The sequence below is a fragment of the Maylandia zebra genome, linkage group LG9 (assembly GCF_041146795.1).
Source record: "Maylandia zebra isolate NMK-2024a linkage group LG9, Mzebra_GT3a, whole genome shotgun sequence".
Lineage (NCBI taxonomy): Eukaryota > Metazoa > Chordata > Actinopteri > Cichliformes > Cichlidae > Maylandia > Maylandia zebra.
This window is the reverse complement of record NC_135175.1, coordinates 36,339,442-36,358,735: the sequence shown is the minus strand read 5'-3', so window position 1 is coordinate 36,358,735 and position 19,294 is coordinate 36,339,442. Positions and strand designations below refer to the sequence as shown.

The 19,294-nt window shown below is 45.8% G+C and overlaps 1 protein-coding gene across 4 annotated transcripts in view; it reads right to left on the bottom strand.

The window, feature by feature from the left end:
- Nucleotides 1–11,080: 11,080 nt before the first annotated feature.
- cidea (cell death inducing DFFA like effector a) overlaps nt 11,081–19,294 on the bottom strand; it is a 281,200-nt gene continuing 272,986 nt past the window's right edge. For 3 of the 4 annotated variants that reach the window (XM_076888675.1, XM_076888674.1, XM_076888673.1), the window contains exons 2-6: nt 16,741–16,911; nt 16,268–16,403; nt 13,752–13,904; nt 13,301–13,473; nt 11,081–12,105 (exon numbers count right to left, since the gene is read on the bottom strand). In XM_076888675.1, the coding sequence (XP_076744790.1) occupies nt 12,003–12,105; nt 13,301–13,473; nt 13,752–13,904; nt 16,268–16,403; nt 16,741–16,808 (633 nt within the window). In that variant the 5' untranslated portion in view covers nt 16,809–16,911 and the 3' untranslated portion in view covers nt 11,081–12,002. Of the gene's footprint in view, nt 12,106–13,300; nt 13,474–13,751; nt 13,905–16,267; nt 16,404–16,740; nt 18,557–19,294 lie in introns of those variants that run through there. The other variant, XM_004572893.3, reaches the window with a different exon arrangement.

Here is a 19,294-nt window from a genome sequence, read left to right as displayed (position 1 = left end):
TGCATGACTGGTTTGAACTGCTTTTTGAAATACTTCACTGTGCTTGGTATAAAACAAACAACTACATAGAGCAAGAAACAAAGGTGTGTCCAAAAATAGACCATATCTGAAAGATGATGTAGCCACACAACCTCTTTGTGGTGATAGATAATTGGCAAACCTTCTGGAGGAAACCTGGTCTTGTTAGGAGAGACGGCATCCATCCCACTTTGGATGGAGCAGCTCTCATTTCTAGAAATATGGACAAATTTATTAAACCCCCCAAAATATGACTATCCAGAGTTGGGACCAGGAAGCAGAGTTGCAGTCTTACACGCCTCTCTGCAGCTTCTCTCCTCCTGCTACCCCCCCCCCCCCAAAAAAAAAAAAAACATCTCCACAGAGACTGTGTCAGCTCCCAAACAGACAAAAAACAAACTAAAAACCAGCAACAAACAACTTAAACATAAACAATCACAAAGAAAGAACAATACAGTATCCACATCTGAACCAAAGAGTAAAACAGTGAAATGTGGATTATTAAATATTAGGTCTCTCTCCTCCAAGTCTCTGTTAGTACATGACTTAATAATTGATCAACAAATTGATTTACTCTGCCTTACAGAAACCTGGTTGCAGCAGGATGATTATGTTAGTTTAAATGAATCAACACCCCCGAGTCATTCTAACTACCAGAAACCTCGAAGCACAGGCCGAGGGGGAGGTGTGGCAGCAATTTTTCACACCAGCCTATTAATCAACCAAAGACCCAGACAGACTTTTAGTTCATTTGAAAGCCTGATGCTTAACATTGTCCACCCCAGCTGTGAAACTCAGAAACCAGTCTTACTTGTTATCATCTATCGTCCACCTGGGCCTTACACAGAGTTTCTGTCTGATTTCTCAGACTTTATATCTAATTTAGTTCTGAGCTCAGATAAAATAATTATTGTGGGTGATTTTAACATCCATGTAGATGGTAAAAATGACAGCCTCAACATGGCATTTAATCTGTTATTAGACTCAATTGGCTTCTCTCAAAATGTAAAAGAACCCACCCACCACTTTAATCACACTCTAGATCTTGTTTTAACATATGGCATAGAAACTGAACATTTAACAGTGTTTCCTGAAAACCCTCTGCTGTCTGATCATTTCCTGATAACATTTACATTTACAATAATTGATTACACAGCGGTGGAGAGTAGACTTTATCACAGTAGATGTCTTTCTGAAAGCGCTGTAACTAAGTTTAAGAATATAATCCACCCACTGTTATCATCTTCAATGCCCTGTACCAACGCAGAGCAGAGCAGCTATCTGAACGCTACCCCAACAGAGGTCGATTATCTTGTTAATAATTTCACCTCCTCACTACGTACGACTCTGGATACTGTAGCTCCTGTGAAAACTAAGGTCTCTAATCAGAAGTACCTGACTCCGTGGTATAATTCTCAAACACGTAGCCTAAAGCAGATGACTCGTAATCTGGAGAGGAAATGGCGTGTCACAAATTTAGAAGTTCATCATTTAGCCGGGAGAAATAGTGTCATGGTCGGACGGTCCTTCCCGGGCGACCTGCCTGTGTGTGTGTTTCTCTCTCTCTCCTCCTCCCCACCCTTGTTGTCTCTGCCCCCACATAACATAACATTCTATACAAAAACACACCGGTCTCGCCCTCTAGCTGCCATCAGCCTAACTACACTGACCGGCTGCATTAACATCTACTGTACAATGCAGGGCTAGGGCTTTCAGATTAAAAGCCCTGGTTAGCATAACACAGGACTTGGAAGAGGCAGAATGAAAGCAGTCCTTTAAATCCTCAGAGCAGGTGTTAACGGACCTTGGAGTATCTGACAAATAATTAACCGTTTCTGAATTACTCTTTTCACATTTGAATAACCCTGAGTTAACTGGCATTGAATTACTAGACTCAGGAATAACTGACAGAGTGTTCATGCAGGCTCAGATGGAGCAGAAAAAACACTGCGTTCCTGACTCACAGAATCTGTCGGTAACTGCCGGCCGCGTGGACGTCGCTTCCGCCTGGGAGAAGGGGCGAGAGCGGCAGGGGAAGCGGGCGGTGATATGAGGCAGCTCTGAAGTGGCTGCTCCTGCTGTGGGGTGGATGGGCTGGGTGGAATGAGGATGATTCCCAGTGCTTTGTAAAAAGCCTGGGCTGGTGTGAGCTGGCCACTGGGGGGCTGCATGTACATGAAACCGTCACTCTCACTGACCCCGAGAGCTTGCTTGGCGAGCGAAGGATGACGGCGGCGTGACCGCCGTTTAGCCCGGAAGGAGGGAGAAGCCGACTGATCGGGCGGCATTTTGTCCGACTGAGAGTCCTCTGGTGGACTGGGGAGAGAATCTTCCGGTAAGCCAGACAGGTCAGCTGTCGCAGTTGGGGGGTTAAGGTGAAGCGTGTTGAGGATGAAGTCCTGTAGGAGTGTGTGAACTGAATCCAGCAGCCAGGGGTGATTGGAAACTAGCCGCTGTAGTCGGGCCTCCAGAGCATGACGAAATTCCTCCCCCTCATGCTCTAGCCACAGATTAGTCCATCTTGAAACTGAATCGATTAATTCCTCCCGAAGCTCCTTGGAAGGTGCGAATGCCGCTGGGTCCATGTTTGGCCGGTTTGTACTGTCACGGCTGCCGAGGCAAGCCGTGTGGAGTTAGAAGAAGGGCCCAAGATGCAGGCAGTGGACGAGATGCTGGTGAGGTTTATTTACAGAGGTGTAGTGGCAAACAAGCAGTGGGGCATAACAAATAACTGAAGACACCTAAACTGGGAGAACTAAAAAATAACAGACCTGGGAGCATACGACAAAGGGGATGAGAAGCAGAGAGGCGCAGACGAGGACCAGGACACTGTGGGACACTGTGGGACACTGTGGGACACTGTGGGACACTGTGGGACACTGTGGGACACTGTGGGACACTGTGGGACACTGTGGGACACAGACTGACATGAAGTAACACAGACGAACCGGCAACAGGCAGGAGAACACACAGGGCTTAAATACACACACCAGTAATCAGGGGATGAGAGACAGGAGGGCAACACAGCTGGGAGGAATCAGAGCTGACGGGACAGGGGAAATGTAAACTGAACACACTCACATCAGACAGAGACCTTCACAATAAAACAGGAAACTCAGACACGGGGAACCAAACAAGACACAGAACTAAACAGACAGCTTCACAAACAGACGGGGTGACATCATAGACAGACAGAGACACAGACGCAGACTCAAGGGCAGACCGAATATAACATAGAACTCAAACCATCATCATCAACTAGAAAATGATAACAAACTAAAAGCGCTGGGTCACCGACCCAGGACCATGACAGGTGGTGGTACCAAAGAAGACAGAAGATGTATGCATATGTGTCGACCTTACACACCTCAATGAGTCTGTGTGTCGAGAGAAGTACATACTGCCATCGATGGACGAAACATTGGGCAGATTGGCTGGTGCCAGCATATTCAGCAAGCTGGACGCTAACATGGGGTTTTGGCAGATACCTCTGATGGAAAGCTCAGCCAAATACACCACTTTCATCACACCGTTTGGGCGTTATTACTTCAAGAGACTGCCCTTCGGGATTGCTTCAGCACCGGAGCATTTCCAGAACAGGATGGTCACAGAGGTCACAGATGGTATGGAAGGGGTAGTTTGCCACATGGACGACGTGCTGGTCTGGGGCAGAACGCAGGAGGAGCATGACTCTTGCCAACACGCTGTGCTGGGCAGGATCCAAAAAGCTGGCATCACCCTAAACAATAACAAGTGCGACATCGCGAAACAGCAGGTGACGTTTTTAGGGCATGTTCTCTCAGCCAGCGGTATCAGCCCTGACCCAAGCAAGACCCAGGCTGTGAGGGAGATGAAGGAGCCACAAAGTGTGAGTGAGTTAAGGAGCTTTCTGGGAATGGTTAACAAGCTTGGAAAGTTTACCCCACAGCTCGCAGAGAGAGACAAACCTCTAAGAGACTTACTGTCTAAGAAAAACTGCTGGAGATGGGACATTGACCAGGCTAGAGCATTTCAGAACCTGAAAGATGCACTCACATCACCGCCAGTGTTGGCCATGTATGACCCAAGCCGTGACTGCAAGGTGTCAGCAGACGCATCATCGTATGGCTTAGGGGGTGTGTTGCTTCAAAGACGGGATGAGGAGTGGAGACCCGTTGCCTACACGTCACGCTCCCTCACTGCAACAGAACAGAGATACGCTCAGGTTGAAAGGAAGCTTTAGGTCTGACCTGGGCTTGTGAGCGGTTCCGCAACTTTCTTATTGGCAAACACTTTCAAATGGAGACAGACCATAAGCCGCTGCTAAGTCTGCTGGGGGCACAAACTCTGGATGCGCTCCCTCCCAGAATTCAACGCTTTAGGATGCGCCTCATGCGATATTCCTACTCGATTTCGCATGTACCAGGCAAACACCTGTGGACAGCTGACACGCTTTCACGATCTCCCGTGAAAGCAAAAGAAACACTTCAAGACAAGGAGTTGTTGGAGAGCACAAATATTTACGTGGACATGTTGATGGACAATCTGCCAGCTAGCAACAATTTCTTGGAGCAGCTGAGAGAAGAGCTGAAGAGGGACAGCGTATGTGCTCGCGTGATGCAGCTGTGTGAGGAAGGATGGCCCACACATTTCAACAGCGAACCAGCGCTAAGACTGTACTGGGCAGAACGGGCGTTCCTCACCGTACATGATGGTCTGCTAATCAAAGGGGACAGGTTGGTTATACCTGCAACTATGAGAAATGATGTGCTCACCAGACTACACGAAGGTCACCAGGGAGTGGTTAAGTGCAGACAGCGAGCACGACAGTCGGTTTGGTGGCCAGGGCTAAGCCAGCAGATAAATGAGCTTGTCCTTAACTGTCGGACATGTTGCCAAGTGAGAGAAAACCACACAAAACCGCTGATGCCATCACAGTATCCGGGGCGGCTGTGGCAAAAGCTAGGAGCCGATCTGTTTATGCTGAGAGGGAAAACCTACCTTCTTGTTGTGGATTATGCCTCAAGATTTGTTGAGATTGCCCCTCTCACACCTTCAAGGTCAGAGGACGCGATCCATCATCTCAAAGGGATTTTTGCTCGTCACGGGATCCCCGAGCAGCTGGTAACAGATAATGGGCCACAGTTTTCGGGGGCAGCTTTTGAGACATTTGCAAAAGTGTATGGCTTCCGTCACATCACAAGCAGCCCGAAATATCCCCAAAGCAATGGTGAAGCCGAACGAGCAGTTAAGACTGTCAAGAATCTATTGCGGAAAGCTGCTGATCCACACTTGGCTCTGCTCGCTTACAGAGCCACCCCACTGCAGAATGACTATAGTCCAGCCCAACTCTTGATGGGGAGACGGCTTCGCACCACAGTGCCAATACTGCCATCTCTGCTTGACCCCGCACTTCCTGATAGTGTGGTTGTCGCCCGGAGGGAAAAGGAGAGGAGGACTAAAGAGGCACAGTCATATAACCTTCATCATCGCGCACGCAGCCTCGACAGGCTCACTCCAGGCCAAGAAGTGTGGATAACAGACCAGAGAGCCAGCGGCACCGTTATTGGCAGCCACTCCACACCACGATCATATCTCGTGGAGGGACCTCGTGGGACAATTAGGCGGAATCGTCGGCATCTTGTTCCCATGAAACACTCTCCAGACCAAACTGAGAGCAATAATGGGGAGCCAGAATCTGCAGAAGCCGGGGAGCAGTGCTCCACGGACATGCCAGAGCCAGTTTCTCCAGAGCTTCCATCTACACCCAGAACCAGATCCGGAAGAGTGGTTGTGAGACCAACCAGATTGGACTTGTGACGGATAAGATGGAAAGGACAGTTTTACACAAGAATACCCCTCTTTCGTAGTATTGTTTGCACAATATGGGTAAAAGTGTAAAAGCTAAAAGGTTGTCATTTTCAAATATGCATGTTCAGAAGTTGGGAAATGCAGGTGGTGTGACGTGTTAGCATGTAAGACTTTGTGTTACTTAACGGGTTAATTAGAGTTAAGATTTTTGTTATATAGTATTCCTTACAGGTAAGCGCAGGACCAGACCTTCCAGCCACAGAGGCAGAATAACCCTCTAAGTTCTGGTGAGTCAATGGTAGTCTACCCATTGATTCTAGAAAGGGGAGATGTGGTGTAATTGCATTGTACAGTAGATGTTAATGCAGCCGGTCAGTGTAGTTAGGCTGATGGCAGCTAGAGGGCGAGACCGGTGTGTTTTTGTATAGAATGTTATGTTATGTGGGGGCAGAGCAAGAACAAGAAAATAAAGTGTGGTTATCAATCGTACAGTGGACCCGCGTATAATTGAATAACACGACAGTCTCCACCCAGCGGCTGACACACCTGCACCTAATTTGCCACCCAGCTGTCACTAATCATCCTTCGTCGTGGGCTGAGGCATTTAACTGTGTGTCCAGACGGCAGTTGACGCTGGATTGTACTTGAAGCTCGGTAGTTAAAAGTGTTTGTTACTTGCAACTTAGCTTTAGCCGGCTAGCCTTCTCACATGTTGTTGTCGCTCGTTTATAGGAGGAAGAGACACAGAGCAGGAGGTTGGAGAGGAGGAGCCCGTGGAATTAAGCTCTCGGAGGAGGACACGCATTCGGATAATCACTTTGGAAACTCACCTGCGCACCACTGGAAGTTTGGAGAGGATCACTGTTGGAGTTTGCACTTCACTTTGTGTTTTGAGACTGTTTTTGGGCACTGTAAATAAACGCACTGTGTGCTTCGCATCCAGAGCTCCGTGACTGAGTCCGTATTTTCCCATTACCCGTGACAGAACAATCCAGCCAGCAATGGACTCAGCGGACTCAATTCCCATCCAGCGCGAGCTCGTGCTTCAAACTGTACGGTTGGAACAACATGAAAAGATGCTGCAGCATGTTGCCGAGGAGCAGTCCGCGCTACTACAAGTGGTATCTGAACTGAAAGGTATGTTGCTTGCTACACCTAGAGCCCCCTACACAACCACAACCACCAGTAGAGCTTCTAAATGTAGGTACACACATTACCTGTACCTGAAAAATTCAGTGGAGATTTGGACAAAAGCCAGGGATTTTTGACTCAATGCTCTCTGATTTTTAGGCAGCAGACTCGAGCTTATGCCTCTGATATTGCCAAAATCACCCTCATGGTTGAGCTCATGACCAGACGAGCTCTGCTGTGGGCTCAAGCAGCCCTGAGTGCCCAGCCCTCCATCTCATATAGTGATTTTTTTGAGCAAATTTTGGTGTGTGTTTGACAAAGGATCTAACCCTGACAGCGCTGCTCATCGCATGTTTACTTTAAAGCAGGGCCGGTGGAGCGTGGCAGACTTCTCTGTGGACTTTTTGGGCGACCGTGGCTCAAGGGGTTGGGAAGCATATCTGTAACCGGAAGGTCGCTGGTTCGATCCCTGGGCTCTCTGTACTGGTCGTTGTGTCCTTGGGCAAGACACTTCACCTACCGCCTACTGGTGTTGGCCAGTGGAGCCGATGGCGCGACATGGCAGCCTCGCTTCTGTCAGTCTGCCCCAGGGCAGCTGTGGCTACAACCGTAGCTGCCTCCACCAGTGTGTGAATGTGAGAGTGAATGAATAGTGGCATTGTAAAGTGCTTTGGGTGCCTTGAAAAGCGCTATATAAATCCAATCCATTATTATTATTATTACTTTTGGATCTTGGCCAAGGAGACTGGCTGGGAGGAGAGGGCGCTCCGAGGAGCATTCCTAAACAGCTTAAATGAGAATGTCAAACGTGAGTTGGCCACTAAAGAGCTTCCTAAATTGTTAAGCGCCCTGGTTAACATGTGTATCAGTCTAGACGACCATATGCGGGAGTTTGGCAGGCGGACTGGAGATGGGCGATGGTCAGTAGGGGGCGTAGGAGTTCCGACTGGACTCCCGTCTCTCGAGTGGAGAGAGGAGGAACCGCAGCTGGGACGGACTAAATTCACCCAGAGCAGAAGACAACTGGTGGGTGAGTGTTTTGCGTGCGGGAAGAAGGGGCATTTCGCGGACGCCTGTCCCTCACAGCTAAAAGACTCAGCCCGTCAGTAAAGGTGGGGATACTGACGGGTGCACCGGTTAATACATTCCTCCACCTCAGCTGCCCCGCTAAATTACGGTTTCTTTCCCACACCCGTTCTTGTGATGCACTAATAGACTCAGGACCTGAACAAAGTTTTTTGGATGAGGCTTTGCCCACAAAATGGGTTTGCCTGTTGTTCTTCTCCCTGAAGCGCTCCAAGTGTCAGTGCTTAATGGCAGACCCTTAGCTGCTCTCACTCACCGCACTCAAGAAATCACACTCACTCTCTCCGGCAATCACACTGAGCAGATGTTCCTGTTTCTCTTCAAGGCACCTGACGCACCCTTAGTTTTGGGATTCCCCCAGCTCCAGCGACACAATCCACAGATTGATTGGGCCAAGGGATGTATCGTGGGGTGGAGCACCCGTTGCCATGAGCAGTGTTTACGCTCTGCAGTGCCGGGTTGCATGTCAGACGATCCTGCGGGGCCGCCCACTCGCCCCGACTTGTCAACCGTGCCCGCCGAATATCACGATCTAGGACAAGTCTTTAGCAAAGACGGGGCCCAATCGCTGCCCCCCCCCCCCCCTCGTCCGTACGACTGTGGGATTGATTTGCTCCCAGGCACCCCCTTGCCCACTAGCCGACTCTATAGTATCTCGAAACCTGAGTGCGAGTCTATGGAGCGCTACATTACGGACTCCCTGGCAGCTGGCATCATCCGCCCCTCCACTGCTCCCTTGGGCGCAGGCTTCTTTTTTGTTGACAAAAAGGGATAAGACCCTATGCCCCTGCATTGACTATCGGGGACTAAACAAAATCACTATCAAAAACAAATATCCCCTACCTCTGAACGCCTCAGCTTTTGAACTCCTTAAAGGGGCCACCCATTTCACCAAACTTGATTTCCGCAATGCTTATCACCTGGTCCGCATCCGCGAGGGGGACGAGTGGAAGACGGCCTTCAACACCCATCTGGGCCACTTCGAGTACCTGGTAATGCCGTTTGGACTCACTAACGCCCCTGCCGTCTTCCAAGCCCTGGTAAATGATGTTCTACGAGATTTTTTGAACCACTTCGTGTTTGTTTATCTTGACGACATTCTGATTTTCTGCAGATCCAGAGCTGAGCATGTTAAGCATGTAAGACTGGTGTTGCGCCGCCTGCTGGAGAATCGGCTGTTTTGTAAAGCGGAGAAATGTGAATTTCATGCCTCAACTGTCTCTTTTCTGGGTTTTATCACTGAACAGGGCCGGTTGCGAGCGGACCCGGCTAAGGTCAAAGCTGTGTTGGAGTGGCCTGTTCCCGGCACCCGTAAGAAGTTGCAAAGTTTTCTGGGATTCAGCAACTTCTGCAGACGTTTCATCCGGGACTTCAATAAGGTAGCATTGCCTCTCACACAACTCACATTGCCCAAACAACCGTACCTGTGGTCTCCGGCAGCTCAGCAAGCATTCGACCGTCTCAAGAGCCTGTTCGCCTCGGCCCCCATCCTGGCCCAGGCTGACCTCGCCCTGCCATTCGTGGTGGAAGTGGACGCTTCTGATTCGGGAGTTGGGGCGGTTCTCTCTCAACGCCAGGAATGTAAATTACACCCCTGTGCCTTTTTCTCCCATCGTCTCACTCAGGCCGAAAGGAATTATGACGTGGGCGACCGGGAGCTTCTTGCCATCAAGTTGGGGCTGGAGGCGTGGCGGCACTGGTTGGAGGGGAGCGAACATCCTGTTGTCGTGTGGATGGACCACAAGAACCTGGCCTACCTCCAAGCGGCTAAGCGCCTGAACGTCAGACAGGCCAGGTGGGCATTGTTTTTTGCACGGTTTAACCTAACCATTACCTACAGGCCCGGGTCCTGGAACACGAAACCAGACGCCTTGTCACCAATGTTCCCTCTAAACTGCGCACGTGTGCAATTGCGCACTGCTGGCAGGTCTCTGCGCACAAAAAAAAAATCTAACCTGAATTGAAATTAAAATTAATACTTTAACAATTCTGTTCTGCAGTGTTACTCAGTGAGTGACTGGCTGCTCCCGTATGGGATTAGACGATGCCACCTTATCCCATAGTCCAGTCAAAAATGCAATTCACATTCATGTACGCAGCCAATCAACGTCATTGACAGGCTATGACAGTGTCCTTATGTGCCGACACCGGTGTTTTAGCTAGCAAAGCGGCTGATGTGGAGTGAAGCCACGTTAATGACAACGTGTACAACCACTGGAGATGTGAGCAGGACAGATGGAACAATTGACGGAAAAAGTGTGGACTTTATACCAGTTTTTAAATTGTGTTGATCGGCCACGTAAAACCAGAGTTATGATAAAAATATCTGCAGTATTTGGTTTTCTTCCTGAATACTGTCGTTGTTTATATTTACTGTGGGAAGAAACGGTAAAAACAGCGTTTTATAAGAAATAAAGACTCGAAAGCGCTCCCTGTATGTGAGCAAAAACAAACCCCCACCCCCCTCTTCCTTTCCTATTCGTCCAAAAAAGTACCATGTCGACCAATCAAAAAATGGTATGGCAACGTGGCATCTAGTTGTTAAGAAATGGGGGGAAATTTTAGGAGTGACAGCGTGTTTGAGATGTGAGAGATTTGCGACGTTTAGCGCAAATCTTGTGTAGTTAGTGTGTGGTGTAGTTAATAGTTTTGTTGTGTGTGTCAGAACAATGAGGCAACTTCTGAATGTTACAGGTGTTACAGCAGTGATACATCTCCTGTTTGCACTCAGCTTGAATCAGTTAAGCAGAACAAGAGTAGAGAAAAAGAAGGAAAATAAAAAAATGCCTCTATTGTCTGTTGCGTACATTGTAGAGGGCGACTCTGCCTCTAAATGGGAACAGGAACTCCGTCTTCTCCCTCCCTGTGAAATACAGCAGTTGGATCTTTAGCTAGGACCAGTTGATTTCATCCAAGAAACGTCTTCAGTTCTAAAATTAAACGGTGGAGCGTCCCAGATATTTAAACTCTAGTGGAGTTGTCCCTTTAGTGATGAGGCACTATACAGAACTCCAGTCTGTGGGGATGAAGTGCTATGGAAAAACACAAACAGGCACAGAGTTGTTGATTTATTAGTCAGATATTTGATTTACAAAAACAAATTTAATCTCATTCAATACAAAAATCTTTCCAGCTGAAATCAGACGAAACATTCTTAAAAAACGCTGATCTGATAGAAAGACTAGAAATGCTCTCAGCTTTCCATGGAAACACACACATAAGTGATCCATATGTAGACAATTCAAACACGATCTTTATTCAGGCAGAGGAAATCAAACACAAGTTTTCTCTAGTTTGTCTCAAACACACAAACTGAGGGTCTGATCATTTATTACAGTCAGTCCCACCTCAGCAGAGGGGTGTACTACAAAGCCAGATTAATGTTCTTTTGAGCTATCTGGAGCTCAAAAGTCAGAGTTTCCTGTGTCATGAAATTGGCTCTTTTTTTACCTGGCTAAATCACCATGGTAACTGATGATGAACACGTACCCTGGTTGGGAGCAGGTTATGCTCAGAGCATTGGTTTCAAATTCAGCTGGATGGCTACATTTTCACTGATTATTTTATTTACATGTTTAAAGTCATTTTAGATTCTGTTCTGGGAAAATATGTTTTGAATATAGCAGGCCTTAGAGATAGGGAGAGGATTTCGGTCATTCTGGGGGGGGCTCTGAGTAGAGCTGCTACTTCACCACAACGAAAGGATCCAATTGAGGTGGTTTGGACATCTCACTAGGATGCCTCCTGGGCACCTCCTAAGTGAGGTATTCCAGGCATGTCCTTCTTGGGGGACATGCCTGAATCTCACCCCAGACTGGAGGCTGGAGAGAGGGATGTCTAGGCTCCTCTGCTTGGGCTGCCCCGCGTCTTGGCCCTAAGATTTGTCGAGGGAGGTAACGCAAAGAAAGCCTGGGCGTGTTAAACACCTTTGTAGTACACCCGCCTGAATGAACAGCTGAACACAAAGAGACATGGCTTTAGCGGCAGGCATTTCCGGTGAACTGCAGTAGTGAGGAGGATGTGCAGAGCAGCAGTTGTCCGGCTAGTCTGGTCAGAGAGGTGACGCAGCACAACAGCGAGCTGAAGATAGAGACAGAAAAATTTAGTCAAATAAACTCATAATAAGCAATGTTACATGAGGTACTATGGCTGTTTTCCAGTGCCTACACTGAATAAAGCTAGCATAAAGTTGGAATTCAGTGACTCTGATCAGCATCATCACCTTAAATTTAAAGTGAGGTCTGCTACCCTTGATGTAACCAAACACTGACCATGAACGCCACAGCTGCTCTGTACCAGTCCAACATTGCTTATTACTGTATATTTTAACACATCACTGCACACTGACCAGTTTAAAGTAGACTGCACTAAACTATGTAGTACTTATTGAAGTATTTATACTTTAATTAATTTTCAAGACAATATTAAAGATACATTTCCACTTTATTAAATGTCACTGACTGATCAGTCCTTACTTTTGAAAATTAACTCATCTACTTTTCGTTCTCTTTTTTTACATCTTTCTATGAATTGTTGGATTTGAATTTACTTTATGTATGCTCGATACTGTAGCACTGGCTACATGCTGAAGTGCCGTAACCACAGCTTTTTTTGACTTCACGCAAGCTGTGTGAAGTCATTATTGTGTTGCTACACAGCAAGTATCTGGAAGCACCGCCAGAGTGCACCACATTAAACATGAACTCCATGCATAGTTATATGCATGAAACAGATTTATCTGCACTGAAGCTGCCAGAGTGCCATTCTGGATTGTTCCTGAGTGCGTTATTAGTTTAAGTCTATGTACCAGGCATGACCAGCGAGTTAAGAAGAGTCAGGAGGGCCAATAAACAAAGAAAAAGGAACCACCATCTTCCTTGATTTGCAGCAGCGATGCAGAGGACTTCCACCCCACACAATAGACCTCCACAGTCACTTGTGGAGGTGGTGCTGACACTAACTGTTCTCCTGTGTTGGAGCTGGATTAGAAGTTCTGCACACCCTAACATTTTCCATGTCAAATTTTATTTGCAAGTACCTCGTAATAACTGGATAGTTTCTGCAAAGTGTTCATAAAGTTCTGTGTCAAAATGGGAGAAAAGGTAAGAAATATAAACGTACACAAGAAGTTAACTTAGCCAGTTATGAATTTGAAAGCTTTGAACAATTCAGACTGGAAACTGAAAATATGAACTACATATAACTAGAAAAGACGAAAAAAGTCAGGCTTTGCACAACACTGCTGAGACTGTTACTGTGATCAGGCTCGGCTTACTTGAGGATGCGTTTGATCCTGGTGAATCTGAAGTCGTATGAGAGTGTGTACATCTCATACACTGTGGCCCTGATGGCGAGGCAGCACAGGAAGTCTTTAGGCTGCAGTTTGTAGAGGTCAAAGGTCACTTTGGCAATCCCACTCTTCTTTGGCTGACGAAAGCATGGAATAATCTGAAACACCAACATGTTCAGAAAATTTTGATTTGGGTAAACGGCTTTTTAACTTTATGTGTTTTTAAAAACAAGCTACATTATTCTGGGCAACAAAACACGTATTTAAGAAGAATATTTATTTAAGTTCTGATCCATTTCCTGTCTGTTTCCTGTCTGTTCTTCATGCTGCTGAAGTGTGTGAACTTCCCTCCTGGGCTCAGTGAAGAGAGATCATCTCACTTCATAAATGCACACAGACACTCAGCCGCAGTGATGAACATCATCTCTGCTCTCACCTTGCTCTCTGTCCACATCTCCCCCTTCTCCAGCACCATCAGCAGTGTGCTATTGGGCAGTGACTGGAAGAACTCCTCTGAGTCCACCACAGTCCCATCCTCCTCCAGGACCAGAGTCAGGAACTGGTAGGACATCATGAACACCCTCGCTGCCTGGGACACAAAACAGGAGAATCAATTCAAAGAGTCAGAATCTGATGATTTCTTCGTCTCTTCATAACAACTGTACAGGATGACAATGTTTTTATGATTCACCTGTTCAAATTCAATTAAGGCCTAAAGCTACCATTAGTAGGGTTGTGGCCACTTTGATTAACAGGTGCATGGTGACACATGTCAGGGACAAGGTGCAGGTCAGATGAGTTCGTGAGGCACTTTGTTGAATGATTTCCTGTCTCCAGGAATGCTATGTTCTTCTCTCAGTGTCACTCACTACCTTGCTTGTCCATAAACTTTCTACCTGGTTTTGTTCTTTGGAGGGCTTTATGAATCTGGGTGACCACATCATTCCATATATCTTCTGCTGATTTATTCTTACCCACTTCTATTATAATGACAATGTTTACAAGCTGCTCTTTATACTTAGTAACTGCCACCACTTAATATGTCTGTGAAGGTCTTCAGTCATCCAGGTCATCGCAGTCTAAGGAGCTTGAAAAGAAAAGCGTCTGAACTTCTTTAAGTTGCTTGAAGATGTTTCACCTCTCATTCCAGAAGCTTCTTCAGCTTCCTCAATTCAAGCATCTTCAGAACTGAAGAAGCTTTTCGGATGACAGGTGAAACGTATTCACACTTTTCTTTCCAAGCTCCTTAGACCACCACTTGATTTGAAAACCCTGGGTCAAGTAGGGTCTTCTCTTCTCTTCCAGATCAAGACACACGTCCATTATGAGAAGGAGATGTTGGAGGCTGGAGGTGTAGGACAGAATCATTTTTTGTGTTACTTGTTCAATCTCCAGACAAGTAAATGGCCTGTATTTGTATAGCTTTACTAGTCCCTAAAGACCCCCAAGCGCTTTACATATCCAGTCATCCACCCATTCACACACACATTCACACACTGGTGATGGAGCTACATTGTAGCCACAGCCACCCTGGGGCGCACTGACAGAGGCGAGGCTGCCGGACACTGGCGCCACCGGGCCCTCTGACCACCACCAGTAGGCAACTGGTGAAGTGTCTTGCCCAAGGGCACAACGACCGAGACTGTCCGAGCCGGGGCTCGAACCGGCAACCTTCCGATTACAAGGTGAACTCCCAAGTAAATAAACAATCTGCATTGCCATTACGCCACTACAATACATGATAACATGGTAATTTGTCTGAAGGTGTTAGGGTTAGGAGGTTAGGGTAAACAGATCTGTTTAAAGGTTTGGCTGCTCTTAATCTTTATGTTGTTTGCTGTGTGGACATACTGAAGTTTCCCACTGAGAAAAATAAAGTTACCATTGATCATTAGGCTTTCCACTATAATTCCAGTGCCATTTCAACCTGAACTCATGCCTTGTAGTAGAATTTGAAGTCCTCAAAATTCCCTTACCTACCCTCCCACTTTCTCTTTTGGATGCATGGTATGTCATCTCTTTTAGCAATTCACTCATTATACAGATGTTGATGGTATCGCAAAAAATTAAATCTGTTCATCTGGACGTAGCGTTTTTAGTGGGAGAAACGTTTTGTCATCATCAGGTGACGTCTTCAGTCTCAGCTGACTGCAGGTTTCATTCTTATAAACAGGACATTTGCATAATGACTGAAACCAGCCCACTGAAGGAACAATGGGCTGTGAGGTCAGTTCCTTAATCTTAATTATGCAAATTCTCATGACCACTGATCAACAACCACTGGAGGACGGGGCTGTGGCCCCCCCACACCCTCTAGCAGATCATTACATGAAGGAACCTTTTAAAAAAACAAGCGCGTCCATGCTCACAGGTGTACACACGGGTGATCACACACACAAACTACACCCTTTTTGGCTCCTACCTCAAAGCACACTGTGTGAACTAGTTTTTCCGCGTCACTCTGAGACAGGATATTTCTGGATAGCAGTGAGAATGTACGCTATGCCTTCTAATAATAGTGCCCAAGGGAAGGATGTATAATGTGAACAGAACTGGTCCAAGCGTGTAAGTTAAAAATAACTTTGGTGTTTGAAGAAGATTTTCATGATCAAAGTTATTCAAACACCTTTTAATACCTACATCCTGTTTAATCTCCGTAGTAAAATATTAAGGTCAATAGTATCGAACGCTGCACTGTTCCTAAAGACTGCTTAAAGAAACTAAAAAGGTGACCAAAGGGGTTCAGGTTGTAATGACGAATAAAGGTAATCATACCAAATATTGAATTTAAAGTGTGTTTAAATTGTACAAACTGTTTTTGCCTTATTTAATATTTTTCCATGTTTGCACCTGTTTCTCCTTTTCTTAACAAAATATGAAGAAATGAGAGCTGGCTCAAGACTTATGCACACTACTGCTTATTGTCTAAGAGAGTTTACAGGTTGTTTTTACCAGCTCCAGGAGCTCATCTAGAGAAGACGCAGTCAAACTTCGCCGCCGCATCCGGCTGTATGTGCACACTCTGAAACAGCGAGGCTGATTTAGGGGCAGCATGTGTCGAGAGATGGTCTGGACTGTGGACACGGACCTGCAGGTCATTCAAAGTTCACTGCATTACAGTTTGAAATCTTATAGTCAAGTCGGAGGTTTTAATAACCTCAGACTTACATCTATAAAAACCCTCTCAGCTGCTTTCACTATTTCAAAGGTTCAGCAATCCTATTTACTGAGTGGCTTCCATTGTTCTTCTGCAGTTCTGCACACACACAGCTTCCTCTGCAAAGTCTAAAAATGTCCTGGATACAATTTGACGCACAGCTGGTTTGAGTGAAATTGCCAATATTTGTCTAATCCCCAGATTTACAATAACTAAACTGAATTTATAAAACTCAACTTTAAGTTTTGATAACATTTAAAAAACTCACCTCATCAGAGTCTCTGGCAGCAGCGTTTTGGCGTATTTCATTCCGGCCTGGATGGACAGCGGTGCCATCGTGAAGTCAAAGATTCAAACAGTCAGACAGCACGCTGAAGCAAAGCTGCTGCAGCCAGAGGCAGCTGAGAGGAACTACGGAGAATCCATGAAGAATGACAGCCTGTGATTGGTCACCAATAAAGAGCAGAGAGCCAATAGGATGAAGGATCATGTAGGCATCCAATTAAAACGAATGAATGCTGCAAAAATAATTTAAAAAGGGTATAAAAAAAAAGATAGACAGAGACGAATAAATAGCAGGGATCAGATGGAATAACTTTATTCTCAAAACAAAACTGATATCAATGAGACAAGAAGGGTTTTAGCTTCACATCTGACCCATAATTACAAACAAAGAACAACATACCAAGGGTATGCAAATCAAGATCAAGTGTGAACGTTACTGTGAAACCTCAGCCACATTTCAGAGAAGATTTACGTACTTTATGTAGAGTCAGCGGGTTCCTAAACTGGGGCTTGGGCCCCTTAAATGGGTCAAGAGATACGCAAGCCATTGCTTAAAGACAACAGAAAGACCCAACAGAGCAAGAACCAAATATTCACCTGCATATCTGTGAATTAAATTATGATCATAAACTCTGAGCAGGGCTGTTTGAGTAACTGACAGAAACTCATCTCAAATGCAATAAGCAGGTAGAAACACTGGAAGCTGGTTGGCCAACACTTTTTCTAAAATTTTGGAGATAAAAGGAAATTTTTAAATTGGTCTAAAGTGATGAGGAAGGGACAAGTCGGGGTTAAAGCTTTGTTTTGTTTTTTAAAAAGGGCAAATAGCAACCTGTGTAAAATACGAAGCCAGTTCTTAAATGCAAGTCTGATGGGTTTTCCTCCTATTACGCATCGCTGTCTCTGTTGGCCCTTCAATTGCTGATTCATTTAAACAACATTTGGAGTGAAAATCAGTTGTTTTATTCACACTTCTATGAGATGACCTGAAGTGCTTCTGCCCTCTCAGCGTCTGTGCTCAGAGAAAATCTCCAAACTGACTCCAATCCAGATCCGTAAGCAGCTTGTAGAGCTGGAATGCTTTTGTTTCACAACAAATGAGCCTGCAGATTACAGGAGATCATTTTAATTTGGTGAGAGAATAAACAAGAATCAAGCCTTTATTTTTCTAACAGAAAATAATGAACTTTGACACAAAGAAAGGTCAGCAAACACACAGGACGGAAGGAAGGAAGTGTGTTTGCAGCCGACTGTGATTGACTGAGGTGTTTTTCAGCTGGTAAAGAGACACAAATATTTTAGTTGCTTATTTTTAGAAACATTCGGAACCACTACATCGATCACTACGGCCGTCTTCTTCTGTTTGTCTACCACCACTATGTCCGGTTGGTTAGCCACCACCATTTTGTCCGTCTGTATCTGGAAGTCCCACAGGATCTTAGCTCGGTCATTCTCCACCACACTTGGGGGCATCTCCCATTTTGACCTCGGGACTTCCAGGTTATACTCGGCACAGATGTTCCTGTACACTATGCCGGCCACTTGGTTATGGCGTTCCATGTATGCCTTGCCTGCTAGCATCAAATTCAAATTCAAATTCAAATTTTATTTGTCACGTACACAGTCATACACAGTACGATATGTAGTGAAATGCTTGGACAACTGCTCGTGACCTAAAGAAAACAAAAAAAGGAAAAGGCTATGAATAAGATAGGAAATAAATATGAAAAATTAAAAAGGGTAAATTTAACTAGGAAGGAATAAAATATAAATTAAGGTTAAAAATGAAATAACTGTACAACACAAATTAGAATGAAGGGTAAATTTAACTGGGAAGAATAAGATAAAATATATAAATTAAAGTTGAAAATAAAATAACTGTACAACAAAATACACAATGTAGAACTATATAAGAATGTATGAAGAAATCTAAATATAAATAAATATATACACAATAACAGCAGCTGTACAAGTATTAACTGGAAATGAAGAATATAGTGACCAGTGTTGTGCAAAACCAAAGTCCAGAAAGTCCAGTGTGTGTGTAAGAACTGTATGTGTGGGTCAGTACTGTGTGGTGGTGTGATTGAGAGACCGTATCGCCTGCGGGAAGAAGCTCCTCCTCAGTCTCTCTGTGTTGGTCTTCAGGGAGCGGAATCGCTTTCCTGACCTCAGCAGAGAGAACAGTCTGTTGTTGGGATGGCTGAGGTCCTTCACCATCTTCCTGGCCTTGGTCCAGCACCGCCTGCTGTAGATTGAGTGCAGGTCAGGGAGCTCGGAGCGGATGGTGCGCTCAGCTGACCGCACAACCCTCTGTAGAGCTCGTCTGTCCTGCATGGTGCTGTTCCCGAACCAGGTTAAGATGTTTCCCGCCAGGATGCTCTCTATGGTGCACGAGTAAAAGTTCCTGAGCACCTTGGAGGGCAGTTGGAAGTCTCTCAAGCGTCTGAGGTGGTAGAGACGCTGTCAATTTTTTTTTTTTTTTTTTTTTTTTTTCATCTTGCACCCTGCTGTTATGTGCTGGATTGTCTCTGGGG